General features: G+C 31.5%; 2 protein-coding genes across 6 annotated transcripts in view; one reads left to right on the forward strand and one right to left on the reverse strand.

The window, feature by feature from the left end:
* Window positions 1–9: 9 nt before the first annotated feature.
* Window positions 10–9280, forward strand: Ttc19 (tetratricopeptide repeat domain 19). The gene is made up of 6 exons (XM_074132472.1): window positions 10–401; window positions 864–1126; window positions 1208–1405; window positions 2091–2336; window positions 2434–2573; window positions 3573–9280. The coding sequence occupies exons 1-5, from the start codon at window positions 93–95 to the stop codon at window positions 2504–2506; spliced, it is 1089 nt and encodes a 362-aa protein (XP_073988573.1). The 5' UTR covers window positions 10–92; the 3' UTR covers window positions 2507–2573; window positions 3573–9280.
* A 2434-nt stretch (window positions 9281–11714) lies between these two features.
* The window catches only part of LOC141456439 (inactive dipeptidyl peptidase 10), a 134718-nt gene continuing 127631 nt past the window's right edge, over window positions 11715–18801 (reverse strand). For all 5 annotated transcript variants that reach the window (XM_074132441.1, XM_074132442.1, XM_074132440.1 and 2 more), the window contains one exon: window positions 11715–17901. In XM_074132441.1, coding sequence (XP_073988542.1) covers window positions 17785–17901 — 117 coding nt within the window. In that variant the 3' untranslated portion in view covers window positions 11715–17784. The remainder of the gene's footprint in view (window positions 17902–18801) is intronic.

Genomic DNA, 18801 nt, shown 5'->3' on the forward strand with positions numbered 1-18801 from the left:
TCATTGGTTACCTGAAATAAGCCAGCTGATGCCAATCATGGGAGGTGGGCGTGAAGTTTCGTGTTTATTTATTTTATGAATTCTTAGTTGACATGTATAAGCAAATTTTGAATTTTTTTGTTAATTCTTCACTTTCTAACAGGGGAACTTATTTTCAGCACATTTTGAAATTTAGAAATACTGTAAGTGATGGATGTTTAAAAAGGCTTCCTCTGAGAAAACCCTCCTATGATTGTAACTTAAATAAATGTTTTTCTCCGGTGATTCATAAGGAAAATAAAAAATTTCATGACGGCTACTTTCTTCTCGCTACACTTTTTGGCTTGTTTCAACATACAAAGGAAGAAGAGCAGGAATCAGAACTGATTACCACAATTAAAAGAGCAATACTTTTGATACAGGTAATAGCACCTTGTTACCATCTTATTTAATTTGATTATGTATTTTATTAAAAGCGTGCGACTGAAATCTAAGGTGATTTAATATTTGTTTGTTCGATTAATTGTTTGAGCTTGGTTCTAGATCAAGCTTGTGACTGGCGCCAAGTCTTATCAGGCAACTATATATTTAAAACGATGACTCTTGAACGACATTGCCAAGGAATAAATTCTAAAGTATTATGCCGATTGGTAGTGTGCTTCTGCTAACGTTAGAAGTATCAGGGCCACAAATCGACTATTAAGTCATGAGTGATTTTGAACCCTGAACTTGAACTTCTTTAGATTTCAACATAGTTATTAATACCATCCCATCATTTTTATAAATTATACTAGCATAGGTTAAATTCAGCCCGTTACTCATAGTATATCTCATCAATTTATATACTTCAAAATTGTTAATGAGATTTTATTTTGTTTACATAGCGAGATGAATTTAAATCAGCCGAACAGATGCTCCATGTAGCGTTAAAAATTGCACAAGAACAGCAGAATGGAGATGGAATCACATATATTTATGATCTTCTTGCAAATTTGGCATTCGCTCAGGGACAGCATGTCAAAGCAGAAAAACTTTTTATTGCAGTATTGCAGCGGTTAACTAGCAATGGAATTAGCGACGATGATCTTAAGGTTAGCCACGTATCATTAAAATTGGCCAAAATTTATGAAGAAAAAACAGATTTCATGTAAGTGTTGTTTACTTTAATTACTTTATCAGCATATACAATAATTATTTTTTCTTTACGATTCATCATTTCCATTCTCAGTAAGGCCGAAGAAGGATATAAATTTTGCTTAAAAAATCTTGACCACAAAGTAAAATCACCTGGTCCCGGATCCGAAACTGAAGATGCCACAGTATTATTAGCAATGACACTTGACTGGTACGCGCGATTCCTGCTCGACAGAAATCGTTTAGAGGAAGCTTTAAATTATTTCAAGAAGGCGTACAACCTCTGCACTAGGTAATTCTTCTAATGAAATTCTTTTTTTTTGAGTTTTTTTTCCATAGAAAAGTAAATATTTGTTTGTCAAAAAAGTTACTTACTTTTTCTGGTTTCACGCTATTGGTCGGGTTCCATTTTTTCAAGAGCGTTATTCAATTTCTCACCAACCTGCTAGTTCTTTTAAACTCGACCGCCATTTTCATTTCCATAGCATTGTTAAACTAAACGAAGGTTTGATACTCGACAATATTAAGTTATACGAAGTTAATTTAAGGTTAGTGTGAGAAATAACAAAATATCTTCTAGTGCAATAATCAAAGCCCTAGTCTTATGGTGAGTAGCGGCAGATTAAAAAATGAATAATTAGATACTCGCCTGATTACTGTGAACTATTGATCGTATATATGCCTTTTTTTCGTGGATTGTTCTAAAAACTTTGCTTGGGTATGCCACTTCGACGACGCTAGAGTCATAACAGATAGCAATGCTTTTGCTTTTCAGTCCTTCCTCTAAACTTCTGCTACCACCACATTCATTCATTTTTAACAAACATTTCCTTATTTTTATTGATATATCAGTGCTCACAAAGACAAACGCAAACACAGATTCTACATGAGTCTCAGTAGACCTTTAAGATGGATTTAACAGCCATTCTCTTTTAAAACTTTTGATGAAACTCATTTTTTTTATTTTAAATTTCTAGTATTTATGGAGAAGTGCATGAACAAACGGTGGTTCTGCTAAATGATTTGGGAACCATATCGTTTCTAAAAGGAGATATGGAAGACGCAATGAATTATTTAAATAAAGCAGTCGAGATCGGTCGACATCTTCCCAACATGGAAGATCTCTCTTCTGTTTATGTGAATCTTGGTAACATCTATTTACAGAAAAGAATGTTTGACGAGGCCAAAAAGTATTGTAAAGAAGGTTGGCAAAATGCTAAAAGGTTAGTTTTACTTGCGCTGAAGTCCGTTGTTTGTTGATTTAAAAAAATTGTGCAAAGAAGATTTTCTAATAATTTTTTTTTTGCTTTGTTTTCGAAGACATAAGAATTCTGAAGGATTATCAGAAGCAACTATGTGCCTGGATGAGTTGAAGAAAGTGTCAATGGCCTGAAGCAGAATTATGATTTTTCAACAAATAACTAAGGAATATCAATGCTAGAACGATTTTTTAATAGTAGGTAAGAGAAAGTTTGAAGTAAAAATGCAGTTATTTTAAAAATATTTTCCATTGCGTTGAATAACTCTTTTCCAACGAAATTGATCAAGTCACTATGGTAGCGCTTATAGTTTCTACTTCCCACAGCATCTTTATTTCATAAACTAGTTCCGCATTTGTTGTGTCTCTTGAAACTTAAAGGAGATTGTTAGTGCTCAGAACAGCAATTTCCACCATCACTGCCCAGTGTTTCGGATGTTTATTCATCTTCAGAAATTGAGTAACCACGTTTGTGTAACAGAAACGTGATGACTCGCTTAAAGAAATTCTTTCACGTTATTCCGTTCACTTTTTGTGAATATAAGGGAGGTTACCTTGTGAATATGTATATGTGTTTTGTATGAAAGTGGAAAGATGTTTGTTAAATAAAACAATGGTTAATCATAAAACTAATTGCTACATATAGTTGCATTCTATTTTGTGTTTGTTGAAAAAGGCTCTTAAAATTCGAGTTTATAATTAATTAGATACATCTACTTATTTGAGGTGAAGGTTGTGATATGAAAAATTACAAGAAGTCATGAATATAATAAAGTAATGGCTTGCTGATACCATACCATGTAAAGGTGTCTCTACCACGTCTAGAGGCAGCTCTAACAAGGTGCTTGAGAGAGGTCCTTGTAAGGAGGACATCGGCTCACAGACAATCTTAGATTGTTCTTTAATAATAAAAAGAGAAAATACATGAGATGAAAAGAAAAACAGCACCAGCTCTTCACATGGTATATAATCACTATGGAAGATACCATTTAATTATATTAATGTCTGCTTGTAATTTTCAGCACTTGGTAACTCCTCTTATCTCTAGATTAGAGAAAAGTTAGTATATACAGTTGTCTTCAATTTAAGAAGGTTTGCTCGCTTGTTAAACAACTACCGAAAAAGTTGCCTTTAAAATTAAAATTTATAATAGTTAAGAAAAACTAATTCATATATGTTCTAATTTAGTTTTCTTGTCTAGCACACAATGAAAATATTCTGAAGATTTTTATTTTTTTTGATACGATGATTAACCTGTAGAAGAAATTAGGCAAATGAAATATATTGATTTGGGAATATAAGAAGCCGTAGGAGGAAGAAGATGGTGAAAATATCAAATTATTGATAAATACTATTGTTGCAAATTCTCTTTTTATTTAAGTACTTTATTTTAAAGAAATGCATACATGTTGTGTGGTTTGAGGACTGAATGTGTCTTTCGATTTTTGTGGTACACATGTTATCCAAATAAATTATATTAATTAAGTACCTTATCCTCATGTGCATGTGCCCTTCTTGAATTAGTTCGAAAAAACTAGAAATGATAGTGTTCTTGTGTTTTTTAGGTTGAATTTCTTGATCAGTTTACCGTGGTAAACTCTTATCTTCCCTGATTTTGGTCACAAATTCTTCTTTCAGTTCCTTTCTGTCCTATTTTCTCTATTTACTTCTCGTTAGGCAAATTCATTCGGAGTTGTGAACAAGACAAGACACTACCCATCTTGTTCGGGACACTCTTCTTACTTATTGGGTCTTGTTCGTTGCTCGTCACCCATAGTAGAACAGGAAACTATTTAGGTCATGCGCCAAGTATAACTATCCGTTCGATTTAAATTGGTGCCTGGAATGCCTTTTTTGTGTGTTTAAAATCGTAAACACAATAGTTAATTAATTAATTTTTTTCAAAGTACATTTCATGAAGAGAAGGTTTCAATTTAAGGTGTGATTTTAGAAACCCAGTTCCATAATGTTCATTTCTGGAAACTAGATAGATTTTTCTTAAAAAAAAAAATTGGACCCAATTGTTTTAGAACAACGAACATTTTCGGCTTATTCAAAACTTTATTTCAATTTAATAATCCTCAGCTACCAGTGATAATTCAATGCCTAGAATAGTATTCATTCAATATATACACAAACTGGTTACAAAATTACGATAAACATAACTTTTTGAAAAATCTACACAAGCACGATCACTGGATCACAGGAGATAGCGATCACGACAAAATTAGTATATTTGTAGCTTCACTGCATAACCCGACCAAGAGCATCCTTCTATTACTCCTTCAAGTGACGCTGACTGGGTAAGGACAGGGGAGAACAAACGGTGATGCTCCAAAGGGATGCTTCTTTCGAAATGATTCCGTTCAGTTTGCCAAGTTGCTTCAGATCGTTATCTGCAACGTTACTTGTACAGAATTGCCACGGTAAACCATAACTTTATTGACAGATGCACATCTTGACATCTGTTCATACTTAATAGTTGTTATCTATCAGGTAGGCGGCGTATGTAGGTTTTTTTAGTTGGTGCATGAGCGAGGTAGCCAATGATGGAGACGCCTGGGGAAAAACATTTAAGCCTACCCAGTCTTTGTTGCCTTCAGTTCTTCTCTTCATTTCAATCCCCTCTTCACCCTTACTGCCAACACCAATTACAAATACTTTTCTTAATACTTATACTGCCAAATTGATTAAGATACAAATTTAACTTTGTTCCGTCTTTTTAAAGCCCTTCTGGTGCCTTTAGTTAGTATGTTTGAAAGCTATTAGTTCAATAAGAAAGTTCTAGTCAATTTTTTACACTAAAACGTGTCTAGTCTTTAAACTATGTTTTTTAATATTTGCGAATGTTAGTAAACTCTCACATTCGCAGTTCATTGATTGATCTAAAAAAAAAAAAACTACCTAGTGATTATGCATTCTTGTAAGAATTTGGTTAGTTTACGACTGAATTGAATTTAATGATCACACACTTCGTTACTCATCAAACTTTATTATTAAGGGGGGGATTCTTAAAAACCTTCCATCTAACTGGGAGAAAGAGGTTACACAATAATCCAAATAGGTCATCATAGTTGTTAAAGGATTTCAATGCTCAATAATTTATATTTAAAATTAGTGCTGCGAAGATATGTGAATTTACTATAACGTATGGCGATAAATCCTTGTTAAGACAAAGACTTACCTGTGCTTGGTTTTGTTCAGTATAACTGGATTTTCAACCATCTTCAGAGGTTGGTATATCAGAATTGTGTAGAAAATGTGTGATTCCACTTTAAATGTTATCAGACTGTGGAGATGGTCGAGAATCCGATTGAATTGATAAAAACAACAACCTAGAGGATAAAATTTACCGATGCTTTCTTTCGTCTCTACCTTTGATTGTCTAGGGCTGTGTGCTGAATTATGAAATTTGTTTAGCTTACATTTTCTGTGAAGGCCTTTCGAAACTATCAGATGTTTAAATATTTTATTTCATTTAAGAGTAGATAGGTTTAAGGGTCTGGTCTAGTGTTTGATTACTTGATCGCTCCCATGCGCAGGACGCTTTTAAGTGGTCTTCTTGACGTTTCCACCTAGCGGGACATGATTTTCCTAAGAATGGATTCTTCTGAACATGGTTGTTACAGCTAAAATAGAGTTTTCTGCAAGAGAATGCCCAGAAGGATACTCTGCTGCAATGAGGGAGTGCCTTACTTATTAATTTTAAACAACAACATATGCCTCATTCAGTGGATGAAGGGTTTTAAAGTATGTTTGGAAGTGATTTGCGCACTTTGAATATCCACTACTACGCAATGGAGTTACTGGAAACCAGTAATAGTTCTTTCAACCCTTAAACTATTTAATAAGATAAAAATGAAGCGTTTCCCTTTTATTGATCCCGAATCTATTGTAGCGTGTCAATGGCACATACATGTCTGTTTAGCTTCCGTGTGCGGCTTCACAGCATTAATCCATAATTGATGAGTTCGGTAGATTGTCGCCAGTATAAAATTTGGACATAGTCTCTTTCTATCTTAGACATCTCTCTCTGACTCCTGTTGGTTCTCTTACTTGAGATTATGGTTTAAGGAGTTCTCTACGTGCACTTTTTTAGAATTTATGGATAGAGTCAGAAATGCCATTCATCTCATGATGGAGTGAGGAGATAAGATTTAAGGTCTTTAGATGGAACAGATTGACGGTGGAAATAGTTAGGCTGTTTCTCCCTTAAGTTTATTGTTTGATTTGTTCGGACGGCTATAAATCAAGGATGGCTGGTGAGCCGGGTCTGGATTTTGGTCCTAGTCAAGATTTTTGTTGTAGCTTCTACTTTATTTGAGTAACAAGAAGGATCCTCAAGGACTAGGGTAGAATTTGGACCCATCCCACGATCGATTGACAGGTACTTAGTGCAACTAACTAGATGGACGATATAACATTTGAAATCCTTAAATAACTTAAATAGCGGAGGTCATTTCTGAATTATTGAGGTTTAGGAAAAAATAATCATAGGTAATCAAGATAATGTTAATAAAAATGTTTCAATAAAATTAAATAATTGAACTTCCTGGCGTTTAATCGAGATATTTTTGCCATTTGCATTATTCTTACATTGCATTTTCTATTCAGGTTATCTATCTATCCCTCTTTTTCTTTTTTCTTCTGGAATTTTTGTTTTTCCAAGCCCTATTTTATCTCAAGATAATAACCATTATTGTTATGTTAAGCTAGCTAATTTTTCTTGTGCCAAATGTTATGAAAATATGTTAAATTTTATTCTCTGAAATATTTAAAGAAAACACATTATTTTAATTTTTTTTTATTGTGAATATCTATGGAGAAATACATTGATATTTCATGAATTTAGTATCACGAATCCAATATAAAACAACTATTAGTTTATTCTGAACTAGTGAATGCTGACACAAAGTGTCAGTTTTTATTAATTAATCCAAAATGCTACTTAAAATCAAAAATTCCTGCCAAAATTTTGACTCAGTACTTATAGTCAAAATTGGACATTAAGGTTCAAATAAAACGAAACAAAAGCCATTCAGATAAAAACTATTGTAGCAATAATATTTAATGCTTGTTATGAAAAAGTCCATATTGTGAATATGTAAATAAGTCTGTAAGACATTTTTAATGTTAGTTTGTTTTAAAAACATATCATAAATATTTTATGTTACTGTTACCCTCAAACTTTAGAAGATGTTGTTTTTATTTATAATTTTTAAGTTGACATCTAATGCATGAATCAACAGGTATCCATAAAAACCTGTTAAGATCATTTAAAAACTGCTGTTCTAAATTTAATCCAGCATTGTGGTGAAAAAAAGAGAGAGTGGTAGCAAAGGCAAGACTAACGACGATGTGCCAAAAAAAAAAAAAAAAAGCCGTTGTCTTCCAAGCCTGGGAGTCTTCGTTTTAGACAATCCTGCGACATCCGTTTTTTGACGTAAGTTCATGTTGTAATAATGAGTTTGGGAAGTGCTGAGAAGAGTTCACTGTAGCAACCAGGAACTTCCACTGTCTGGCTTTATATGCTACCTTCTCTCCCCCAAAAATCTTTCGCAGATGTTGTGATGATGGCTGTCTTTGCCGATTCAACTAAGATGAAGTAGAGGGAGATTGAAGATTATCTTATTCCCGACTAAGGGCCTAGTCTTCATGACACCTCTGGTAGCTTGCTTTGGTTAGCACACGAAGTGAAGAAAAACTATTAAGATGTTTAAGTCATGAATAAAAGCAGTTTTTCTATAAATTTGAAAACTTTACTCAAACTTAGAATTCTATCAACATTTACAAGTTCTTTTTAGTATAGATGGGAAATTGTCAATTGTTCTGAAAGTTTCTTTTTGAAAGGAAATTTAACACAGCAGCTTTCCCAAACCTCTTTGAAAACACTGTTTTCCCAAAACTAAAGTTTCAAAAACTAAATTCCTTGAAAAATAATTGCGAATCTCTAAACACAATTTTTTTTTTCCATTTCCTAACTCACAGTATTATAGCTACATTATAAGAGGAGTTTATAAAAAAAATTAAAATAAAAATGTAAATGAGAAACAAAATTTAAAATATTGTTGGTAAACATATTTCTCAGATCAATTTACATTTTTATTCAATAATTGTTTCTTTCAGTGTTGAAGAAATAATAATTATCTTTGATGTGAGTGTGGAAAAATGTTATATTAAAGTGTTTTTTATACTTGACCGCGGTCAATCACGATTGATACAGTTATTAACAACAACAAAAATCCGTAAACCTTCATCAGAATTGTTGTATTTTATCAACTTTAACAGAAAATTAAGAATGAGCCTTGGCGATTGAAATATCTTGGTTTCTTTTTTCTAATGTTCATTGACTTAAAAATTTATAGATGTAAATGTAAATGTGTTTTCTTAAATACAACAGAAATATGAAGGTACTCAAAATTAAAAGCTTTAGAAAGAATAATTGTAAGATAGAAGGCAGATTTAAATGTAACTTCTGAAAACAATAAAAAATTTATAATTAGGCTAAATATTTCAAATGAAACATTAAAATATAAAAATATTAATTAGGAAATATTAATTGGTGCCTCATCTATTTGCACAATTTAACTTTTATAATCTATTTGTAGTAATTATAATAAAACATCTAGTAGAAATATAAAGAATTAGATTTGTTTTAACATAGCTTCGGAACTAGTTTCGTTTAGTTCGAAGTTTGCCAATAAGCATTCTAACAAGTTTCAACATTCTTACCATTTTTAAATGAGTCTCTTATTAAAGTTTTTTTCTTTTCTTCTTTGACGTTTCTTCCACTTTACGATTATTGCTAATGTCTCTTGGTGGAAGAGCAATCGTCTTCTAAAGTTAAAGCTTGTACTATAATTTGCTTTATGGATGAATAAGGGTTTTCTCTTTGCCCCATTGTCTCTGGGGTCAAACTGCTGGAAGGTCGTTTAAATCTTGTTTAGAACTCTTGCTATTTCCTTTTACAAGCTACGAACAATCAAAAACCAGTCACGAAGAACTGTTGGAACGAATCTAATTAAAATATATTTCTATGAACAGATCTAAACAATACTTTCATATGCCTTATATTATAGTCTGATTGTAAGAAAAGAGAAATCGATCAAATTTCGATGATGTTATAAATATATTTATAAAATAATGCATGACCTAAAACAATTTTTATCTTATTGAATGTATTTAATTGTTCTATTAAATAATATTTTACCAGAATTAATTTTGGACAATATCAGTTGATAATATAGAAAGACAATATGTAAATGAATATCATTAAAAATTTTGTGATAATTGTTTAATTGAATGGATCCTACAATAAATTTAAGATGAAAAAAAAATTGCATTTTATAAATTTTCTAAGCTTACCTGTCCACTCTTCCTTGCTTTCTCTATAAAAACATCGATAGATAACTTATGCCATAGCGATGGGGTTTAGTACCCATCGATTGTAGAATCGAACACAACAGAAAGAATGAAATATGAGAAGTAAAAATCGTTGAAATTGATTGTGAATCGATAGCAAGAAGAATAATTCTGGAATTATACCCCCCAAAAAAAGGATCTCCGAGCGTAAAGAAACTGTTTGTCATAAAAAAAATACGATTTTTTGCATTGTGTTGAATTTTCCAATGCATCAAATAAAAATTAAAAGGTAGGTTTTATGTGGGAGAAACACCACTTAAGCTGAAAACTGTTAATTTAAAAGCTTGATATTGCAGTTGAAGTACTTATTTGCAATGAAAGTAATCACAATATATTATTTAATTAGGTACATGCGCTTTGTTTCACCATTATTGTTAGCAGCTAGGGAATAAGTACAGCTTACCACAAGCAAAGGCAAGGAGGTTGATTGTAGTTCATGTTGGAAGTGTATAGAAGTTTGTACCAATTAAATTAGGAATATACTCATTCATTGTAAGTTCAGGGGACTATTATTGTTCAATGAATACAGACATTTTTATAATTGGCCAAAGATACAATAAATACCCAATGGGCATCAACAGAATAAGGGTTAACACTTAAAATAGCTTACGATTCCCGACAAAAAGCAAGAATTATCACCGCGGATCATCATTCAACATTTCTTGGCTTACAAATTAATGCAATTAAGTAACTGTTGGTTGGTAAAACAGTACTTTGCTCGTGGTTACCATGTATGGCGCTTTTTTCATTTCATTCTGACCAAGGCTCTTCAACAAATACTAATAAATAAAAGAATCATTGTTGAAAATTATTCAATCATATACAAAAAAATGGTTGAATCAGTGTTATGCTCATATAAAAAAGAAGGTAAACACTTATAAATTGAATGATTGGAGTATTGAAGATGAAGGAAGTGCGACCTTTTTTTTTGAAGTTCAATGAATGAATAAAATATTTTCGTTAATTTTTTCCCCTTTCTCCAATGTTTGTAAAGAAATAAAAATTTTAAAGAGGTAATTATAATTGTACCTAATCAACTTAAAATGGCTGAAGGTGAGCTGAGCTATTTATTTTTGTTTCCAATAATATTGTTTCAAACGCGACACGAAGTACTAGACGCAGAAGACGCCATTTCATAATACATTCATTCATGCTCCACATAATGCCACTAACAACAGAAAAAGTATGAACAAATCTTTAGACGACACAAGAATATGAATGACAGTATTGCTTGCTAAGACTCACTTCACAAGCAGATCATAACATAAATTTCAGAAATTCTACCACACTTATTCCTGGCAATTCCAGTCTACTGAAACACTCTTGGATTTTCTATTTCTCTCTTACTGACAAATCTATTATCAGCAATTCCTTCATTTTTTTAAACTCTTAGTCTAAATTCTTCAATATAATCTTCAACAAGCATCATCCATCTCCACCTTCCAATAATACTAAATTGACGGATTATCTGCAATCTTCCATAACATTTTTCTTCTAGCCTGCGAGAGTAACGCAAGTTATATGTATTTAGAAAATGGTTGAGGTTTTTATTTATTTGTTAGGTTATAAGTCATTTAATAAATGAGACTCTCTTGACTCCACAATCTACAAAGCCTCGAATAGTTTTTTTTGGTAATTATTTCGATAAAATTAATAATAACACATTATTACAACAATTTCCTATAAACAATTTTATTTTTATTGTTATAAGAAGCAACATTTTATTCAAAAAATGGTGTCCACAAATTATTTACAGCTATATAATTTATTTTACAATTTTCTTTAATGAAACAACTATTAATGCAAAAAGTTGGCAAACAGCGCAATTATTTAATTATTACAAATAAAATAATAAATTCCATTTTTATAACAATAAGCTGGGTTTTTTAAAAAAATTTTTAGTACCTCTTCAACTATCAACTTTTAGTTTCTTTAGTTTTAATTTTTAAATTCCCCTCTAAGCTCAAAGATATAGAAGGCCAACGTATAGTTATCATAATGTAAGTAAGAGGGTTTCTCGATTTTTTTCCCCTCATTGATATTAATCACAATATCATTGTCATAATTACAAAAGCTCGAATATGATATTAATTTGATTTTGTGGTAAATAATTTATTTGTATATAACCAACTATTTACATTAAATCTTTTATTTTTTTTTGAAAATTAAATTGTAAACGGAAAACCTTTAGGCTTCCTCTATATATGAATGAGCTTGCCCTGTTTAATATAAATCCAATGGCGGAGCTACTATGCAGCTTAACTTCACAATCAAGTACTTTTTGAAACTTAGATTTTTCACTTATTTCCGAAAGTGATGACAGAGCGTACATTTAGTTTTAGCAGTCCGAATAAACCATAGGAAACACAACCTTAAGGAGCAAAAACCTAGGCTCTTTCGCTAGCAATATTTTTCTGAATTATATTCTTTTCTCATAACCTAAACAATCTTTCACAAGATTGAATTTGAAAAAGAACTGGGGCATAAGACCTACGATGCAGAGATGCCTCCTGTACAAAACAACAAAACCTGGTAGCACTGACCAGTTATACTTCAGGCTGAGTCTTCTTCCACAAATATATTGGGGTAAGAGCAGAAGGATTGTCATAATCTCTTGCAGCCAGGCCGTCATTTTGTATTTGATGACGTATTGCATTGGATAGAAAATTGACTACTGGAGCCTCAACAACTGGATTTCTGGTGAATCATAATTGCGTACGGCTAAGATAGTTGCCAGAACTTCTGCTACGATATAGAAGATGTTGAGGAGACCGACAACCTGGCTAAAGAAATCTACGGTCACCAGAGTAACTAGAATAAAACGTGACTTTGGAGCTATCGAATTTAGAAATGGAAGCACTACAGAGGTTCAGTTAAACAAAATTAGTTTCACACCAGCTAGTTGATGGTAACTACTTGAGGGATGAAGTATAAGATTCCTATTTAAATTGTGTGAACGTTGGGGTGTCAATATTAGCAGCAGAAAAGTCTTCAAGACGCGATAAGTTCATTTCCCACAACGGGAACAGGGATTAAATGAAGACTTTCCAGACAATAATTTTAATCGAGCCAAATTTGTAGGATATTAAACCAAATTGAATTGTGGTTGGGTATAGCGGGTGAGCTCCTTTAAACTGTAGTTCCGCCAATGCATTTCTTTGACTTTCTTTACAATTAATTATTTCATTGTTTAATTATCTAATGTCTATTATAAAAAGGCCAAATGTCTTATTCTTCTTCTTCTCATTTATTTATTTAAATTAATAATTTAAAAAATTGTTCAAAAAAAGCTTTTTCAGCCTATTTTAATAACCGGTATATAATTTTTCAATCAATGTACACATTAAATTTTGTCTAATTGAACTAATGGCAAGTAAAAATTGACAAAATATTACAATATGTTGAAAAATCTTCTTTTACAATATTTTCTGTACAATTTTTATTTATTTAATTAATTCTTCTTTGTCTTCTATTTTTGTTAATACTAAAATTTTTAAGGCATTGATTATCTCATGAAAATTTTAATTAAGGTTCGAAGAAAAAAGAAAGAAAAAGAAATGAATGTTTAAATTGTTTAAAGAAAATAAATTATGAAAATTGCTAAAAGAATGGAAAAGTTTCGGTTTCATTTTACGATGGAATAATTTTAGGGTAAATGACTCGAATGAAATCTGCACAATCAGAACAGATGAAGAATTAAGGAAGGATCAGCTCTTTAGGAAGAGTTTCCTTGCTAGCAAGAATATCCAAGGATTTAACATTACAAAACTACCAAAAAGTTTAAATTAATGAAAAAATTCACTTCTGTTCGATAAAGAAGTACGCGCAAAAATTTGAATCAGGATGACTTGACGCGAAGAGCTATAAGGTTGTTTAATGTGGATCGCCAGAATTTAAAAAAAGAAAGGACTTCCCTTCATTAGTCAAAAGAATCCAGAAGTACGGAGAGAAACCTTGGCCACCACGAAACTTGTGGCAAATAAAATCATGGATGGTGGAAATAGATAATTGGAGAAGGAGGCTTAAACGGTAAAGGAGATCGCCGTAGAGAAAACAATAAAACTGGCGGCAATGAGGGCAGTTAGAAGGGCATTCTTTCCGATCTGCAGGAATGCCTTTTTGAGACTGGAAAACCTCTCAGGTAGAATGTCTTTCACCAAGAAAAGCACAGAAAATGATAGAAATATATATAAAAAAAAAAAAAACGTCGCTCTGGAGAAAACTTCGAAGGTTCAGGATCTAATTAGGCTATTAGAACCAGAAAATAATTTGTCGCATTTTCAGACTAAGCAGAAGATAACTGCTTTTCAGGAATTGCTTTTTCTAACAAGATTATCAGAAAGAAGGTTAGATCAATCATGTCATAGTGCTAAGGATAAACTGAACAAGATTGTCTCAGATATTTTGGATGATCATAGCTAAGGTTCAGGCAACGTAGAAAAAAATAAATAAATAAGCAAGAAAAAATATTTATCATAGAAATGAACTGGGCAGTGCACCTTACCATACATATGCCACTTAATGAAAGGAAAAGTGTATAAACGTATGATTAATCGAAGCATTCTCGAATAGAGGTGGAAATCATTGAATGAGAAACATACAGGAAAAAAAAATATGAGAAAATCAAACTGTAGTAACTTTTTCAATATTTAAACTTAACTTTCAAGAGATAATAATGCTTTAAAAACAAAAATACATTGATTTGCTTAAAAAAATTTATAACAAGACAATCCTCACCTATTAAAAAAAACATCCTACTCATTATCAATTTATCTAATTACTTTGTAATAAAGGAATTAGAATTTAAAAACTAAATCATAAAATCAACGACAAAAACATAACAAAAACTCTTCGATTGTCTCGTTTTCTTATTTTACAACTAATAAATATTGACAATTATTGCGTTCTTAGGAAATAATTGCATTTTTTTTATTCATTTATTTTTACTATTGTTTATACAATAATATTAACACTTGATACAAACATTTTCTGTACTAGGTTCGTTAATTTGAAAATAAATTATTAAATGAAACAATTATACAAATATCAAGTAGATGATGGGCACTTTTGATTTATTTATTATAAGCACCGAATTAAAAAATGAAAAGGTCATTTTTATTTTTAAATGAAAACTTAAATTATATTAATATAAAAATTTAATATTTTATTGACGTATTTTAAAAAATTACCATTTATTTTTTTTTGTCTTCATCTCTATTGCTGTTTTGACAGTCGTAAAGTTCACTACAATAAATATAAACAAAAATATACATATGAACAAATTTTAACAATTTATGATAATAAAATTTAGTCTTTCCTTTTTAGTTTGATTCTGCATCTCATCTTTATTTATCCAATTTCCAACTCCTAAATTTAAATACTTTTTAAATGTAAAAATTGTATGTTCGTCAAAATAAGGAACAAAAACAAAAAACCTTAAACACTAAATTGTTTTTTTTTTTTTTTTTAGAGATAACATTCTATTAAATTGTTTTATCCATTTAATGATACCACCAGGTTTAATAATCAAACAAATCTGGTGTAAATACTAACACGTCTTTAACTTACAAAGGTTCTATCTTGTATGGAATATATTTAAATCTTACAAACCATTTTCTGTATGCAGTTCCTTATCTCATTCTAAAATGTCACGTCACAGAGAAGCATGTTACCTTAAGATACACCTTAACATGTATGGGAAGTGTTTAGAAAAAAAACTTACCTATCGTTTCGAACAAATCTCCAAAAATAAAGTGCAAAAATTGCATTCAGAAAATGAATTGTGTGCAAAATTTTCTTATTTATTGTTATTATTATTTTGAGCTACTGTTTACCCCTACAGAGATAATTCACATAATCCCCATTTTCTAAATAACACTCAGAGGACGTCAATAAGGATACTTGAAAATATGATATCAAAAACTTTACACGATTGTAATACATACTTTCTCTAATATATATTGTAAGCATATACATGCACGGAAGCCGAACGGTTAGAGGCGAGACCCGCAAAGCTAAGATTTATTGTTGGTTTAGTAGGTTCGATTCCCCGGTATTAGGCCTTGGATTTTATTTAATGGTTAATAAAAGAAATTTACAGTAAAGTATGTTTGCTAGTCGCCTCCGTCCACGACACCTAATTTGGTAGTTAGACGTTAAGCCCGCCTGAAAAAATAGTCGAATTACTTTACTTTACTTTACTTTTATATTGTAAGCAAAAGTATAAAGATAATTAAAGGAAAACAAACAAAAAAGATAACTAAATAAAAAGATTGTCGGCATGGGCACTCAGCCCGATCAGATCAGGGTCGATATCCGTTGCCCAGGACCGCGTGGAGATATGCCGTTTGCATATACTAACGTAAAATGTAATAGAATCTACGCCTGTTGGCACTAAATAAATATCTACTCTTATGCATTGTTTTGTTAACTGTAAACTAACGCAACGCAATTAAAAGACTTTCTTTCCTCTTCCCGTTGCAATCCACATATATTGCAGAAACGATCTTTTTGGAAAGAAACCTCCAGTAGAACTAATGAGGGATGTTTTCGGAGTCAATCGTTTCCAACAAAAAAAAGAAAAAGAAAAGAAAACATAAGACTAGACTGTTAGCGAGAGTATAAGCCCACGCGGTCAGTTATCCACCGCGTGGAGTAGAACCTTTACCTGGACAGCAGAAACTAATAAAGTAGACCTATAAGTCAAATATTTGGCTGTCAGTTACAACCTTTCCAGTCCAAATGCTACAAGAACCGATAAGCGGCAAGGGTTATGCCTAGAAAAAACTGTTAGGTTTTCCCCGATGGGGCCAAAGGTCGCTGTAGAGTGATTTGGCCACTCCCCAGTTTCTGGTTCAACTTCCATGGAATCGTAAGTAGCAAGCATCTCAAGACAAGAAACCTAACACCAAAAACTAGCCCTGCTACACTTACTCACGATATCTACCACCACATCCTGCAAAATGATGGAATTGTATGTATAAATTATTACTGACTGTTACCTGGTGGCAACATTGTTAAAAATAAAGTACAAAAAAAAAAAAAATAAATAAATAATTTCCTCAATATTATTTTCAATTCGTTTAAAAATTAGCTAACATTATTTTGGAAGTAGGATATGTGAGTATTTGAGACATTTATTTTATTATTTTTTAAAAATTATTGGATTTTTTTTTCTTTTAATTTTTCTTTAAGACTGTCAATATTAAATGAACACATCAAAAACACTCTCCCATGTGTGCATATATTATTTGGTTTTTAAATAATTTAATTATAATTAAGGTGCTTAACAACTTCAAAATTAGAGAAATCATTTTTTTTTTTTGTTTTTAACAATTCGCACCTTTTTTTTTTAATATTCTACAACATATAAATTGAATGATTTGTTTTTATTTTCTCTTTTTTTAGTTGATTTTTTGTTTTTAATATAGTTATATACATTCTCACAAATATTTCGTCAGTACATTTAAAATTCTTACAAGAATTATGACGAAGCTTTTTGGGATAACCATAATTTAATTATGGAAACTTAGGGAGAGGCAGATACAATTTTTTTTTTTGTGTGTGGGGGAGAGACAAAATGGGAGAAAATGGTTCATTTCTTGATTTTTTTTTTGGGTGGGAGGGGATTTAAATTAAATATATTTTAAAACTTAAACTTTTAATTATGGCATTTGGGCATAAACACAGCCTCGTATAATTGTACTATATTCCTATATTTGAAAAAGGCTTTCCTTTAAGGCTAATTGAAATACACGCACGTCAACAATAATTAATTAACAATACATAAAAAAGATCATATTTTTTTTTTTAAATATCATTATCATTATTATTATTATTTTGTAACTGTTGTTCATTTTTTATGCAAATAAAAAAACGTAAGAGGATGTGACGTGTATGTATCATTTCTTTTCTTTTTTTTTTTTTCTTACTTAAAATGTCGGTGGAGTTTATTTAATTTTTTTTTTTGAGTAAAGCGTGGGACAGCCTTTTTATAGGCCAACCTGTTCGTTCTTATCCAAACTAAGGCACGAGGACAAATAGTTCTCCATTGACATGTACAGGTGATCGAGCACTCCGTTCAGGTCGTGCCCTTCATCCCCATAGCTCTGTAACAAATGGGAATCAGAATTTAGTTTTAATTTTATTTAATAATTAATTAAATAGAATCTAGCAAAGTGTTTTGCGTAGAAATATAAGAACATCTATTACAATACGCAATTATTTATAGCGCCTGCAGAAATGATGGATTAGCTTTGCCAAATTCTCTTCAGACAATAAAAATTCTCTCTCACAATCGTGGATCCCCATGTACGTTCGCTTAGATGTTATCAAAGTTTTGAAGAGGTTCATTCAAGGTTATGTGCGAATTGTAAAACCAAGAAAACGTTGGAGTGAGTGTATTCCCTAGGAACGAAGAAAAAGAAATAACCTAAGAGAGCAAGGAGTTTATAAAGTGATTAAAATGTGCCGTGCACTTGTAAGAGAGTAAAATGGCAAAAAGTGAGATCATTAACACAATTGAGGAACGGCTACAGAACATCCATTGAAAAGGAGGCCTATCTTCTAAGTTTCAGGCAGGTTGTCCGGGCGAAGTTTAGTGGGACATTTAACTAACAGATAATATACGTATTGCAACCATCTTTGATATACACTGAAAATAAAGCTTTCCAGATAAAGCCAGATACAGAATACGAGGTGATTAAGTAAGTATTCTTTACATTACTAGGGCGAAAGCGGCATAAAATACCAACTTAAATGCCCGATTTCTGAACCAACCCTTTTTCCTGTCTGGGATTAATTTATATATATATATATATAACTAGCCTCTGCTATCGGAAGTACAATAGCCTTGCCATTCTCAAAGTAATGAGAATTTATTCTCACGATGTAAGTCCGTGAAATTATCTGTTACTTTCGTGTTGAGAGATTTACCTTCCTCTACACAGTCTTCTTGACTAAATAGTCAGCTCTTTCATTTTCTAAAATGCCAAAATGTGGACTATTAT

Source organism: Rhodnius prolixus, unplaced genomic scaffold (genome assembly GCF_049639745.1).
Source record: "Rhodnius prolixus isolate KJV_2025 unplaced genomic scaffold, Rpr scaffold_4, whole genome shotgun sequence".
NCBI classification, from domain to species: Eukaryota; Metazoa; Arthropoda; class Insecta; order Hemiptera; family Reduviidae; genus Rhodnius; species Rhodnius prolixus.